We start from the raw sequence: 16,310 nt of genomic DNA, 5'->3' as shown, positions 1-16,310 counted from the left end.
AACACACATCTATAATTAAAACGCTGACTCGCAATGCATGCGCTGAAGAAAAGAACTCTGAAACCGCGAGTAATTTACGCAGTCAACGTTTGTTAGGGATACATGCTTCTAGCATTCAGTTGCTTCTTCTGTGTAGCCTGTCTACATTGAATGAACTGTCTACAGGTGGGTTGTGGATTTGGGAAATCGCATTTGTTATAAGGCACAGAGTGATACAAGCTTTAATGTTATGCGGCGAAATCTTAGTCTGGCTGGTCGCCTTGCATGGTACTCCAGCTGCAGGGTGATACTAACGGCATACACAGCGATCACATAAATGCACAAACGCTACATACATCCACAGACGCACACATACACACTCGCGCTGACCAGCTTCGTTAAGGTTATAAGCCATAGTACATCTATAGTCCGTCTACAATGCATCTCCTGTAGCCTATTATAAAGCCTATAGGCGCCGAATTCACAAATATGTTTGTTCGTAAGTGCTATTTGCCACCGGCCGGCCCCCTTCGCTAATAGTATGGCGAGCACCAGGATTCGTTGAGCTTTTCACTTACGAACACTTCTGTAGTAAGAGATTTTTCTTTTTCTTTTTTTTTAAATGGGAGTAATATATGCAGAGTATGTAGATGTAGCAAGTCCAGAGAGGTGCTCTGCACATGGAAGAAAAGCTTTAGAGGTAGGCGAACTGGTTTGTGATCGCATAAATTCATTGAATTAAATTCCAGGGCTTTTTGTTGTAGAACCACAATTTGATTATGAGGCTTGCGGTAGTGAGGGACTCCGAAATAGTTTTGACCACCTGGGGTTCTTTAACTTGAACCCAAGCCACGGTACACGGCCCTTCTTGCATTTCACCCCCATCGAAATGCGGCAGCCGCAGCAGGGATTCGATCCCGCACCCTCGGGCTCAGCAGCGCAACGCCATAGCCGATGAGCCACCACGGCGGGTTATTTTTTATTTTTATTTATTTAAAATGCTGCTACTCTCATTCGAGAGCGTGGTAGTTGGGGAATATAGTATATAGTCATATATATCAGTATGCAGGATTTATGTATAAAATATGGTTAAAGAATGTCTAGGCAGAACAGTTAACAAAAAAAAAAAGAAAAAGAAAAGCAATTGTCCAAGGACAGTAATATAAAAATGACGCCGAGTTTACGAATACAAATGCAAGTTTCCACATTACAACTAACTAACATGATACTCAAAAAAAGAAGAGAAAAAAAACTAACATTGAAGAACGGATAGGTAACCCTTTACACATGAAATAGGAATCAACGGTAATATAACCCTTAACGCGCCAAGGAATTATGCAGCTGGCTGAAGAGATGCGCCTATGGCACTTATATGGCACATATGGCACATATGGCTATGGCACATATGGCACTTAGAGAGAGAGAGACAAGAAAGGATTTCAGAAGGAAAAATCTAGGCAAGAAATTAGCAGGAAAATTGGCAGTTACAACCATCATCTTAGGACTAGAAGTAATACGGTAATACAAAATATTAATTTATTTTGGAATCAGAGCGTGGCGTATGTCCACATATTGGAAAATAAAAAAAAGATTAAACACAGGAAAAAGGGGACGTTGAAACCAACACAATGCAACAACTGTGACGATGATTATGCCATGATAAAGGATTTTATTTGCGTACTGCTGCCTCTACTTTTGACGTAAATTATGATAACGATTCGATGTTGGTTATAGCAGGATCAAGTCGGTTGCATTCAGCTACTGTGAGGGGGAAGGAATACTTAAAAGTGTCATCGTTGAATGTGTATTCTGTTAAAGTGTACGCATGTTTATTCCGTGTTTTTCGTGTCTCAGGAAAGGAAATGTCTGGACACATTTACCTTACAGTTATTTTTAGCAGCTGAAACAAGATCATCAGTCGAGCCTGTTTTGCTTTGGTAGATAGCGTTTGCAATCCAGACTACGTTAGTAGGTTAGTCGGTGAGTCAGCGCGTTAATATTTATTGTGAGTAAACCTTATGACCTTTCTTTGTATTGCTTATATTTTTGTTATATTAGTTAATGGATGAGGAAATCAGACCTTGTTTGCATACTCCGGAACTGGCCTAACGAACGTTGTGTAGGCCACTAGCTTCGTTGATTCGGCAGGGAACGGAAGGCTTCTTTTGAGGAAGAATAATTTGTGGGACGTTCCTGCGGTGGTATTCGTGATTTGTTTAACCCACATGAGGCTTGAGGTTAGTGTAACTCCTAGGTATTTATGTTGTTCTACTGTAGTTAGCGGTATGCCGTTAATCTCATATGCAAAATTAGATGGTCTTGTTTTCCTTGTTAGAGTCATGGTCACAGATTCTTTTAGGTTAATTGACATCTGCCGATTAAAGTACCAAGTAGCTAGAGTGTTGAGGAATGTATCAAGTGTGATGTGGTCGCTATATTTAGTGATTTCGCTAAAAATAACGCAGTCGCCAGTTAACAGCTTTGTATTGCAATCAATGTTAGCTATGATATCATTAATATAGATTAGGAAGAGTAATGTCTCAAGAACTGAGCCTTGGGGAACTACGGAAGTAACTGCGACAGTGTTAGGCAGCATTTTTTTCGTAGATTACAAATTCTGAACGATTGGCTAGAAATTCTTTTATCTAGGCTGAAAGGCGTTGTTTTTGAACAACACTTTGAACTTTAGCGATTAATTTGTAATTTCATACACAATCAAATGCCTTAGATAGGTCAAGTAAAATCATGTCAGTCTGACCACGCTGATTGACAGTAAATGCAAGATTATGTACTAGTTCTCTTGGTTGGGATACTGTTGATAAACCACTGCGAGAGCCGTGTTGGCAGGGAGACAAAAAGTCAATGCTCTCTAGAAAAGCCGTGATGTGCTTGAGGATTATGTGCTTTGGAAGCTTACAGGATGTACTAGTTAATGAAATGGGTCTAAAATTTGACATTTGTGCTTTGTCGCCTGATTTATGTATCGGTATTTATTTTTGCAATCTTCCCTGTCGTTTGGTAGCTGTGAAGTCGTGAATGATTGGCGAATACAGATGAAACACGATGTAACGAAGTGATGACCATGCTTGCATTATTCAGTTAAACCGGGAAGTTCGGGAAATCGAGTAAGGAATTTTTCGCTCCTTCGAAGTCTAAAATGGTAACGCAGGGACACCCAGAAAGTACCGCGGCATTGTATTTGCCACTAACCCCCGCCTGCGCGTGTAAAGAGTCCTCGAGGGCGGGCCCAACTACCGCCAACACTAGCGCCATCTGGAAGGAGGTAAGAGAAAAGCAGGAGGCAGGGAGGTTAACCACAATAACGTCCGGTTGGCTACCCTACACTGGGAGAATGGAAAAGGGGGAAACAAAGATGACAGGGAGAGAGAAGATGGAAGGAAAGAGGCAAATTAGCGGTGAGTTCGCTGACGCATGTGGTTTAATAGAAATAGCATTAAGTGCCGTCTGGGTACGCAAGAACGCTAGCGACAGCTGAGCCCGTTGTTCCGTGCATCGGCGCCGCGAGCAACCTCGTGAAAGTGAAGCTAGGGCCGTGACTAGAGCACCGAGAAGTTTTAACGTGATAGCGTTAGTGTGCGCGTTCGAAGAAAAAAAAAACATCTGCGTCAAAAATTAGAACGAAATCACAGCTTTTTTTACTAATCTATTTCTGGAAAAGCTTCGCTAAATCGGGTTTAATGCAAGCTAGTTTCGTTAATTCGGGTTGGTGACGACATGGTGACGAAATTTCTTCGTTAGATCGGGAACTTCGTAAAATCGGATTTCGAATCGGAGATCGAGTTTTAACTCTAATTAGGCCAAGGTATCTATTTCACCATTCTGCATACCTTTTCAGAAAGTCGGTAGGTATGGTTTTCAGGACCACTGCCATCTTTAGGGTCAAAGTTAAGCAGAAGATAAAGAAATGCCAGGGTCCGTAATGTTTAATTTGTCAATGCTTACACCTTGCCTGGTCAGGATAGGGAGAATAATGCTATTGTCTGTAGTAAATAGTGATTAAGAAATGTTATTTGCATTGGCCTTCGCAGTTTCTTCCTCTGGGAGTAGGTGGGACGCTTTTTTATCATTGGTGCGAAAGTGCCTCCAGAACCTTCTGGGATTATTAGTAAGAAATTTGGGTAACGTTACATTAAAATAATGTTCATTTGCACGTTTGGCTGTAAGCTCGAATTCCGCGATGACATTACGCGATTTCGTCACTCTGAATACGTTTCCTCCTTTAATTCCTGTTATTCTACGCAATCTTTTCAGACGGCGCTTTGGCTGTATTACTTCTCGGGTGATCCAGGGATTATTTTTTGGCGGCCGCTTGGCTTTAGTAGGCACGTAGTTCGACAGGCTGGAGGCATGGAGGCATTACGGAATCAGGGTGTAGATGAGCCATATGTAAAAATACTGGAAGATATCTATAGCGGCTCCACAGCCACCGTAGTCCTCCACAAAGAAAGTAACAAAATTCCTATAAAGAAAGGCGTCAGACAGGGAGATACGATATCTCCAATGCTATTCACAGCATGTTTACAGGAGGTAGTCAGAGGCCTGGAGTGGGAAGAATTGGGGATAAAAGTTGATGGAGAATACCTTAGCAACTTGCGATTCGCTGATGATATTGCCTTGCTTAGTAACTCAGGAGACCAATTGCAATGCATGCTCACTGACCTGGAGAGGCAAAGCAGAAGGGTGGGTCTGAAAATTAATTTGCAGAAAACTAAAGTATTGTTTAACAGTCTCGGAAGAGAACAGCAGTTTACGATAGGTAGCGAAGCACTGGAAGTGGTAAGGGAATACATCTACTTAGGGCAGGTAGTGACCACGGATCCGGATCATGAGACTGAAATAACCAGAAGAATAAGAATGGGCTGGGGTGCGTTTGGCAGGCATTCTCAAATCATGAACAGCAGGTTGCCACTATCCCTCAAAAGGAAAGTGTATAACAGCTGTGTGTTACCAGTACTCACATATGGGGCAGAAACCTGGAGGCTTACGAAAAGGGTTCTGCTGAAATTGAGGACGACGCAACGAGCTATGGAAAGAAGAATGATGGGTGTAACGTTAAGGGATAAGAAAAGAGCAGATTGGGTGAGGCAACAAACGCGGGTAAACGACATCTTAGTTGAAATCAAGAAAAAGAAATGGGCACGGGCAGGACATGTAATGAGGAGGGAAGATAACCGATGGTCATTAAGGGTTACGGACTGGATTCCAAGGGAAGGGAAGCGTAGCAGGGGGCGGCAGAAAGTTAGGTGGGCGGATGAAATTAAGATGTTTGCAGGGACAACATGGCCACAATTAGTACATGACCGGGGTAGTTGGAGAAGCATGGGAGAGGCCTTTGCCCTGCAGTGGGCGTAACTAGGCTGATGATGATGATGATGATGAGTTCGACAGGAAAATGGTTCGACAGGAAAATGAAAATGGTCAACAGGAAAATATCCTCTTAGTAACTCTGCATTAACATAAAACTCGGCTTTCATGCTTTCAGTCATCTAATTATTGTTTGTTTCTTAGAACGCTGTTCTGCGCCTAACTTGGAATTTATGGAAAAGATTATATTTTTTTTTTGTATTGTGTCTCATGTCTTGCGTAGGACTTTCTGTTATACTAGAAATTTCCAGCCGAGTAAGAGCATAGCGAAAGTCCAGTCCAGAGAAGGCTATTTAGCTTTTAAGCCGGTCCAGGCCGTAAAAGTTTTCTCGGCCTGAATGAGCAAGCTGGCGCGGCGTGAACGTTTTTTGAGAGAGACAGAGAGAGAGAGAGAGAGAGAGCGAAGTGTGGGCTAACTTTCGCGTTAGTGGGCTTCACGAAAAGTTTGCCAGTCGCCATAAACTCTTCGAAAGTCATTACGGCGAAGAAAATGACAAAGAAGGCAGTCAGAATTTCGAATTTTTTTATACGCGTTTGAAAAGAACACTTCTTTTGTAAGGGAAGGATTAGTGGATGTGCCGACTACATGTGAAGTTACAATTTCCTTGCTTTGGCTTCCTTTTTAGACCACGTGGAACGATCAAGGAAAAGAAAATGCGCTTGCGTTCAAGATATTTCAGTGTGCGCCTACTCACGTGCTTCGCAGTTCTGCTTGCTATGTTTGCTTAGACCGAGGATCGAGCGCGGTAAATTGGCGACTGAATGTAAAGCGTGCAGACGCCATTGAAAACGCTATGCCAACATTTTCTTATACTAGAAGTTAAACAGCATGTTGAGTATCTGCGGACTTTCCAGGCGCTGGAATATTTGGTTTCTGACCGATCCTTATAGCTGCACATATCGCGCGGCATACCTGAATCCGGCTAGTATAACTGACTCGTGTGACTGAGCCAATTCAAACATCCAAATGCAGCACGCAGAAAACGGCGCAAGTTCCACATTGGAGGAATCAAGAAAAACTTATCCGACCAAAAATAACGTACAGCGCAAAGGACCAGGACAGCGATAGACGACATACTCAGCGCTGTGTATGTCGTCTATCGCTGTCCTGGTCCTTTGCGCTGTACGTTATTTTTGATCATGAATTACCAACTAGCCCAAGCAACCACCCTAGTTCACTTCATATCCGACCAGTACCTCCATAAAGAGGCAGCAAAGAGAAATATTGAATTAAGCCGTCTAGGTAAGCTTACACTTACGGAATTGCAGGTTGCTTAGTCTTATGCTAGCGAAATTGAATGGATTTCAAATGTAACTGGTGGCGACGTTGCCTTGTATTTCCTGTACCAGCTGCTAGGGATGCCACAAGTCTTGTCAGTGCGTACGTAAGGCTACTAAGCTATTCACTGATACGCCTTGTTCCATGCATGCCTTCACACTCTGCTTACATCCATTTGTTATCTGTAAATATAAAACCATTACCCATGTAAATATATATTTTATACCCTCCCCCCTCCCCCTCACATAATACTCCTGCTGGACACTGCGAGGTTTGTGAATAAATAATATGTAAATAAATTAAATATGATTACAAGACATTACAAAATACGCGTTAACTCAACAAACGATTTTTTCTTTGACTTCCCGCGTACGAGAAGTTCCCTAAACAAGGACAATCAACTTGAAGGTAGTGCTGTCTCATGGACGCAGTCGGTGTCGCGACTGCGAATTCTGGATGTGACGTTTACAGTTCTCAAAACGAAGCGAATGGGCCGGTACTGGCCGGATATGCTATGTGCAGTGAATCACAGTGCCGGCAAAAGTTGTTTTAATGTGTGCGGTAGGATGCGCCAACACGAAACGACTGGGAATATACAACCGTGACGCACAGCGCCGATGCACTGTCGTCAAGGTCGTGGGCTGAAAGTAAGTGCATCCGGCACTAAACAGGTGGCTTTCGTAATCAGGGATCACTATTCTTTGCCGTTCAAAGTGACAGTGAGTGTGGTTCTGCACTTTGTTAGGGTTGGCGGATGATCGAATAGCGCGTGTGATGAAGCACGAAGCGATTGTAAGCAGTGAGGTTTAGCAGAAATGGCTAACCGGAACCACAGTCCAGTTTCTATCAATAGTCGGAGCGCATACACTCAGTGTTATTAACCAACAAGAATGCCAACAAACGCTTCAAAGAAAGCTTCAAAAACTTTCTCGGCGAAAAGCACCTCGCATGTTGCACAGAAAACGGAAAGTAGGTCATTAATGAAAGAAAGAGAACGGAACCCAGGGGACGTGTTCTGGGAAGGTAACTTACGGCAATAGTATCGCCTCGGCCGTCAGGCATGCGCTGATTGGCTGCTTAGGCAAAATCGGATAAGCTGATTGGATGGTTGAGCACTACGTCATGCGAAGGCAACCAACTGCGATAGAAAAGCCGGCTACGAATTGCAATGAAATTAATTAATTAATTAATTAATTAATTAATTAATTCATTCATTCATTCATTCATTCATTCATTCAATGAATGAATGAGTGACTGATTAAATAACCAATTGATTGATAGGTCGTTCCCGAACAGTATAACAAGATCTCATTTTGCGACAGCCATGCCATTTTGCTTCATAACTGCGTTGCACTCAGAAATCTGAAGACACGTTTCCTATTATCTGGTGAATTAAAAAGTAGTGCTCTGTTTGCCTTAATACTCAGCATGATTTTCGTCAAAGTATTTAAGGGAAGAGAGAGAATTAAGAAAGTTCTCTACTGAAATGGAGGTAATTGTGCCGTTGTAATACGCAGGTGACTAACTGCTACTCTGCACAGGGAAGGCTATCGGAAACAGAAATGCCCCAGAAGTAGGAAGGCGGGTATAGGAAAAAGAAGGGAGTAAATATGTTATCACGGTATGTACGACTGAGACAAGGATGATGGTGTTCATGTAAACATTCTAGAGCTCGTCAAGTTAGGCAAGGTTTTCAAGAAATCTGAAAATAAATCTTAAAGGTTGCTGTTTCTTTGAAGAAGGCATGGAAACTAGTATTCATCCTAGATCCAATGAATGTAGTGGAATGACACTGGTAGCGAGTGACGCCTTATACTTCGTCGTACTTTTTATTTTGTTTAGACTTCTTCTTGTGTTTTCTCGTATTTATAATAAAAATGAATGAATGAATGAATTGGAACGATCGGCCGATCAGCTCACACGTGGGGGCAATGACGGCCGCCCAGCAGGCGGTGGCCGTGAGAAGAACGAAGAAGACATTTGTCCAGCGCCGGCCGTAGCGGTCCATGCTCCACCAGCCAATCGCGTTGGCCGGAAACTCGACCAGGGCCAGGTAGAGAAAGTTGAGGAACTCGTTGCCGCTCAAGTGCGTCACGTTGATGTGCAGGCCGCTGTACGCGCAGCCGTTCGCAGACCTGCGCGACGTGGGACGGAAGACTGCGCTGAGGAATCTCAACACCGAGACGCTCGGTGGAAGAGTGAGCGACATAGCCATACGAGGAGCAAGGACATTAGACCACTCATCTCGAGTTGTAACGCTTTTCAGTTTTTATTTTTATTTTAGCGTCTGTCTGTAGAGATATGAAATAGTCTGCCTGTTTAAATTGTAAACACTGAGTGTGTCTAGGAGCTCAGTTCTAAGAGAGCTTCGTATTTCAATCATCACTTTTATATTATGTATTGTACGTGTTGCTTAATGTTTACTGCTTCTTAATCGCACTCACTCACAGTGTCGGTTGTGTGTTCTGTTTTGTTTTGTAAACGCCTTTGTGCACTCCACCTTTGGCAATGGCTGACGGTATGGAACAAACAAACAAACAAACAAACAAACAAACAAACAAACAAGCAAACAAACAAACTCCGATAGCACATTCAGGCTGACTTCGGAACATCAGTGAGAATGTATGAATTGGCAGAAGAGATATACTTGGGATACATTACGAAATTCCGTTTACAATTGATAGGTTGGTTGGTTGATTGATTGATTAATTCTATTGGTACACTGGAAAACCTACGTATGTCCGTAGGTACCAACTTGTTGAGCACGGAGAAAAATCAATACGAGTGATGAAATTCACAGTGAAGTAAATAGGCTGCTTAATATCTATTACTGCATAATTAATTAATAATTTATGAATTTAGTTGTTCATTACTTCCCGGAGACCAAAATTGTGCATGCAGGACGGGAAACACAAATAGAAAAATTCGTTATGGAGCCGCATTGCACAGCCGTGGTTCTACTTTACTTTCATTTCATTGACCGCGAAATTCACCACTGAACCGCGAAAATAAATGCCTTTGGCTGTCACAGACCCCGATGGCGGTGTCGGTTGCCTATGCATCCAGGATAGATCCTCAGCTCTCTCACTCATTGTAATGAGGATAGCCCTGACTCACATTCAGATGTCTCACAAGGTCTATCGTTTACCGACAGCAGCAAACCAAATGTGACGCGACTGTTGTCGCTAAACAATGCCCTAGCCTTGACAGTCGACACGCACGCATGATACCTCGCTTCGGTGTCAGAACGCGACCTAGGCAGAAGGAGTTGCTGGATTCTTGCGTACTAAAGACTGCGCCACCTAAGATGTCGCTTAGGTGCAGAATGCAACAACGCACTTTTGTTTTCGGTTTTAGCCAAAGCGACGTGCCCGAAACTACTTTTCCTAAAGAGATTGCACGTTGTTAAGGTTTCCCAGGTCTGAACCTTTGCATATTGGCTCGTGTATTGCCACATTGACAGCAGAGAAGCATGTGAACTACAGCAAATCAAGACGATTTTGTACAGGTTCGTTGTGTTCACACCAACAGCATAAAGCAATTGAATAACCATGTTGAGAGCAAAGATCATTGCTTTCGATTGCATTTGGTAAAACGATACGACGGTGTGAAACGTAATTACTTGAACTAAGTTTTGCAGAGAAGTAGGAGAAGTGAGACTTACCATATCAACGTGAGTATCAGCAAGTTTTTCCGTATCTTGGGCTTGATAACCAAATCCAGCATGGAGCCTGATTTCTCCGATTCCTCTTCGGCAGTTATGCTTTGCTGAACTTTCTGAAATATAAAAAGAAATTAGCAGCACAAACGATCGTGAAGTGAATAAATAACGAAATTAAACTGGTCGAGCATTCACGCAGAAAGGATTCGGACAAACTGAATATAATACAGTGTAAAAAAAAACAATAGAAACAACTAGTCTTTTGTAAAATATTCGCACAATAGAAGTATAATACCTGCTTTAGAAACACGAATACCAAGTTTAAAATTTTACCAGCTAGTAAATTTTTCACCATCGCACTTTGGGTCTAAGCTGACCGCAGTGAGCGAACCACTTCCTCCACCAATGAAGAACAGTTCGTGACGAGTTTTATTTATTTATTTCTTTATTTCAGATACTGTCGGGATTTTTACAGGTTGGACATATATTATATACGCACAAATAGCGATAAAACAGGTTTACATAATTTCAACAATGATATTTGCAATCAACATGAAGCAGATATACACATATGGCAGGAAATAAAACATGAATGATACAGTGCATTTGGCAAAAAGGGATGAAATTGCATAGGCAAATACAATGCTTATACAGATTTTATCTTGTTCAACGACGTGAGTGGTGTGTTATTTCCGGCTAGCATAACCTAATTATTGCGCAACAGTTCTTCTACAAGGGTTACAAATTTCGGCAACGATATGTTAGTCGTTATGCAGCGGCCATTATTATTAGGTCATTATGAGGCATCATTATGCAGGGGTCCTGATCATTATTAACATAATTCTGAATTTTAACGCTTCTTAACTCCAATATAATCGGCAAAGGTTCATTGGCTTTAATAAATATTCTTAGCTATCGTCATTCCATAAGAAATAATTTGAGAAACACGTCTCTACTTTATTGCCTTCAAGTGGGTGCTGTGGGCGCTGTGAATGCTGTGCCTACAAAAAGGTTAGATTAGCTAACGCCAAGGGACATTACTGAGGCAGAGGAGCCATGTCGACTTTAGAGAGCAAGAGAGAGCTTATGTGATACCAATTAGTTCTTCAAGGAATGTTTGACTGCAATTTTTAGGGCTAAAGCCTTAAGTGGCTCATATACCCGATGGCCTTAAAAAACACGTCGTCTGGTCCATTGGTACTAAAACTATCATCACCAGCAATGACTCATACTTCCGCTAAACAAGCAATAAATGCAATGGCTGATCCCTCTCGTAAAGCAGACGCTACAAGCACTCAGCAAAGTGACGCGTACAGTACAAACATTCGTTGGAATCGCGCGTAGAACGTACAGAAACGCGGCGACTAGTCGAGTAGTACAAAAAAAGAAGGACGTGATTTTCTCAATGGCTCATACCCCCGCACGGCTGAGGCTACAAGCGCTCAGCAAAGTGAAGCGAACAGTTCGTGCATTCACTGAAATCACCAATACAACGCACAGAACAGCGTGCGTTTCAGTCCCCTGCTGAGAGGACTGAAAGGGAAACGTCCTTGGCGCGCCTCTGACCTCGCTATGCGAGCGCGCGAAGCCGCAGCTAAGCGTCGAAAACGAGCCGAAGAAGCCGAACTGCGAAAGCAGCAACGCGACGATGCGAGACGGCGCATTACCAAGTGTGCTGCAGACTTTCGCATTCAGGTGTTACAGGAGTGCAACTGCTGCCAAACTTTTGACGTTCACATTAGTACTTTATTCGGAGGGATAATTATGCTTAAAGGAGCCTGCAGGTACGTAAAGACATTAACTGATCCAAATGACACGTCGCGTCTTACCCTTCGCGAATGCCGCCTCAAGGATATAATCGAATTGCTATAATTTCAGAAGAGTGTAGGCTTGGGCTGGTTGGTAATACATACGTACACTGGAAGCATAGCGCGGGAAGGATGATCGAGAAAGACGAGACGGGATAAGCGCTAAAAAAAGCGCTTGTCCTGTCTCGTGTTTGTCGACCGCCCTTCCGGCGCTATGCTTCCAGAGTGCTATAATTTACACAGGAAAATATGTCATCTCTAAATGCACCTATAGTGAGCGAGATAACGCGATACAGTTTGTATTCATATACGAGAAATTAATGTTCAGCTGTGTAATTTCACGATATTATTGCGATTTGTGTCCGCTAGTCTGTCGTATAGTTTTCAGTTTACGAGAAAAGTTAGAACCTTTCGCCGTGCAGCGCTTTGACCTCTTCAGCTCTCAGAGGGGATTACTTACGAGATATCGCGGTATTTAGCTCAGTCACACAGATGTTACACAGCGGATACCTCGCTTGCCATCTGTTTCCTGCCGGGCCAGTGCTATATGTTGCACAAGCTGTCAAAAATCGTAAACGCGCTCAGTTCTATGCTTCAGGTGTCGGTACCTTCCCTGTGTAGCCTCACGTATTGGAGCAAGATGAATAACCGGATGTGGGCACGCGCATTCTAGTAATCGCTATTCGTCCCGCGTGAGCGTACAATATACATTCGTGGCCTGTAATGCACGGAAGTGCTAGTCTCTTGACGTTATATTGCAATAGCCGAAAATATGGGTGTATTAACGGGGACGTCTTCAAATAGAAGTGACTCAGGATATTAGAACTTAGAATGTCATGCCGAATATATATATATATATATATATATATATATATATATATATATAGATATTAGATCTTCTATTACTTAGATGATTTTATTCCGTTCAATACGTTGTATTTTATTCCATGTTCGTTGAACTTTGCGGCTTGCAACTGAGCGACAAATGATATGCCGAAGGTTGGCTTGCAAAGGACACTTAAAAATTACTAGTGGTCTGCGAGCATGCGAGCATGTGTCTTTTACATGGCAGGTAGGATCAGACAATTGAAGTAAGCCCTTACTTTCGGCCACAAGTAAATATCAAACGAAATCGAATGCTTTATTGGATGCAGAAGGAATTCGACTCGTCTCAGATATTGCCGCACCCCTGAACTTCACCTCACTAACTCCCTTCAGCCAACTAGGAAAAAAAATTAGAACAAGGTATCCCTCGTTGTCCGCCTATGATCGCCTCCGCTCGATACGAATTGAATGGAAGTTTCTCGGAAGGGGACTAGCGCCCACTGGGCGTGACCGCTTCTCTTCTCTGGAATATGCAGCCAACTCTCCCTGCTCATTGGCTGGCACGAGCCCAAGCATTCACTGTATGCTGCATAGTGACGAACCATAAGTTGCCAAAACTGTGGGATAAGAAACTAAATATTTATTGGGCGACCTTGTGCTGAGAAAACCAAGCAACGCTCAAACCATGACATAGAGGCGAGCATGATCACAGAATTCTGAACTGTCGGGTCAAGTCAGTCCACTATGTGTACATGTATCACCATACATTCCAGAATGATCACTTGTGCTGGCGTACGTTCGAGAGTGTACAACGCTATTCATGCCGCACGTGAAATATGATGCCATGTGCGCTAAGTGAAAGAATGAAGAAACCATCGATCATCTCCTGTGCCACTGTTCTTACTTTGATAAACAACGCCAGACTCAGCACTGTGCCTTGCACGACTGGATATGACAACCGGCCATCTACAGAAGCAAATGTCTTGGGAGCCTAGCTTCACAGCTCATCAGCTCAGAAAGCCACTCGAGCTCTTCTACAGTACCCGAAGGCGAAAAACTTTAGATGCCGACTTTAGATATGCTGGATTTGGCTTAGTGCAAGCGAAAGTGGGATCAAGAGTCTTGCTTTCTCGCTGTCTCTTTATTTCACTCCCCGTCCCCCTCCCAACGCGTAGAGTAGCAGTGTGGACAAAGACTGGTTCGCCTCCTTGCTCTTCTTTCTTTCTTTCTTTCTTTCTTTCTTTCTTTCTTTCTTTCTTTCTTTCTTTCTTTCTTTCTTTCTTTCTTTCTTTCTTTCTCCTATAGAATCAGCGACAATATTGAAAAAAAAAATTGGATCAAGTGGCACGTCTTGCACCTGCCAATAATTTGATAACGAACTTGTAACACGAAACCTGGTGGAAAACAAAAGCAACTTCAGCCGAGAAGCAAAACAACGTACGTGCGGCAATAATGTACGCACACTCTTTGTGAAAAGTATATGGGCTGCGTTGCCTGCGACAGGCAGGCTGGCCACGGTCTATGTAAGGAAGTATCTTTGGTGTGTCGTTAGTTTCAGCGTCCCCGGGAATGAAAAGCACTCCCGTACTTGTCATACAGGGGAGGGAGGGAGGGGGGCGGAGAGATTCTGTAGACGTCCATGTCTGTTACATGTCCATGTAAACGGACATGTCTGTTTCTTTTGTTGCTGAAGTTTTGATTCGGAACGTCAACCCCTGAATGTCCGGAATGTCAGGTGTGCAACGGAGACCGCGCTACAGCACTGAACAGCATATATGGTGTAGGCGCCGAGTAGCCCGTATTTTTAAGCAAATTGCTTACTTTGACTCTTTAGCTTTAGCTTTCACTTTAGCTTGTTTTCTTCGTCGGTGGTTAGACTTACACCGCTGATTCAAAGGTGCCGAAGGAAAAGGCGCGTGCTCGTGCTCTTTCCAACTGATTGCGGGGCGCGCTTGTCGCCGAACGCCGACCATTGTAGCTCTTTGGGACGCAAGCGTCCACCTATACAATCCCTTCATATGTGCTAGTTAACGACTCTGACTTTTACAGAACTAAGCAATGAAACAACAAACCGCACACAGATGTGCTCACTGTAACGAATCTACGCCGTCAAACGCGTCATTCCTTTGATAAACCAAACAGCTTTCCATGAGCGCTCAGCTATTCGCTCTAGTTGACGATAATAGTCAGTCCTTTGTAAACAGCCTTTCTTTTTCTTTTTTTTTGACATAAGCGTGCATATGTAGGTGGAGTTTCAATGAACGCTCACCTTGAGCTTCAGGTCGAGGTCACCCGGGGGCTCGACTCCGTTTCGGAAGGCAATGCGGCGCAGAATGGCCGACGCCTCGGGGAGCCGGTCCTGCGACAAGAGCCACCGCGGAGATTCGGGGATGACCCTACAACGAACACGCGAGGTCCGTCAATGACGGAGGCTGGAAGGCTGCAGGCGAGGCTGTTTTGAGCGTAGCCTGCGTGAGGGAAGCTGCTATACACGCCAAAAGAAGGGGAGGTGATAGGGAGTCGTGGCCGACTGGGTGTTGAGCGAACGTCCCCAAGGTGACACGAGGCATGCGCGCTTAAGGCCATGACTTCAGTGTTGTTGTACCGAGTGTCACAGAAATAGAAACTGGAAGGGAGCAGTGGTCACTGTAGCGTTCTTGTTGCGTTACCTAAATCGTACTTCGTAATTTTTCTTCAGCGTTTTATTTCATTTGATGGCACTTTTGATGATGATATCTGTCTCTCATCTTGCTAAAGGTCGGTGTTGACGTTGCTATAAATATAAACAAGCAAATATGCCTTAAACAACACCTTCATGACGCCGCACATGCTAATAATACTTATTCATATCAAGTAACACGATGTTACGAAACCAAGTGCGCAGGCCTTCTGCTGGGAGGAACCCCTAGTTAATTTTAAACCCAGGCAATGCACCGTACATGGATCCAATTGCAGTCGTGCACATGTGCCGTGGTTCTGTATACGACTTCGTTACGAAATACACTTGGCGATTTCTTGTTTTTGTAGCGTAAGGCTGCAGGAAAGTGACAAGTACCTCGAAGAACAGTACACGGTAGCGTGGCAATGCACAGAGTGTGACCTGGCCCTCATTCGTAGAAAGGGGAATTGGAATGATTCAAGTGCGAGAAAAATGGTTGCTTAAGAAGCGTAAACCCAACGATAGAGAATCGATGGGAATGCTCTAAAAGTCTGTTTGAGTATTGCTCACATGGTGTGTAACGAATAAAATGAACAAATATAACGCTATCTGACGAGATAGGTTGTGCTGTTTCCCATAAAGCAATGGCTTCGCAAAAGTTAGTTTCACCAGCATTTCATACGCGATTTCATCCTTGTTATTTGTTTCCTCTCA

General features: G+C 43.4%; 1 protein-coding gene across 1 annotated transcript in view; it reads right to left on the bottom strand.

Annotated features, from left to right (window-relative positions):
- LOC142585708 (carcinine transporter-like) overlaps positions 1 to 16,310 on the bottom strand; it is a 32,436-nt gene that overhangs the window by 4,540 nt on the left and 11,586 nt on the right. Inside the window, exons 5-7 of the mRNA XM_075696676.1 lie at positions 15,207 to 15,333; positions 10,308 to 10,420; positions 8,564 to 8,778 (exon numbers count right to left, since the gene is read on the bottom strand). Of these exons, the coding sequence (XP_075552791.1) occupies positions 8,564 to 8,778; positions 10,308 to 10,420; positions 15,207 to 15,333 (455 nt within the window). The remainder of the gene's footprint in view (positions 1 to 8,563; positions 8,779 to 10,307; positions 10,421 to 15,206; positions 15,334 to 16,310) is intronic.

This window comes from Dermacentor variabilis, chromosome 6 (genome assembly GCF_050947875.1).
Source record: "Dermacentor variabilis isolate Ectoservices chromosome 6, ASM5094787v1, whole genome shotgun sequence".
Classification (NCBI taxonomy): domain Eukaryota; kingdom Metazoa; phylum Arthropoda; class Arachnida; order Ixodida; family Ixodidae; genus Dermacentor; species Dermacentor variabilis.
Note: the sequence above shows the minus strand (reverse complement) of the source record. Positions and strands in the feature narration are given on the sequence as shown.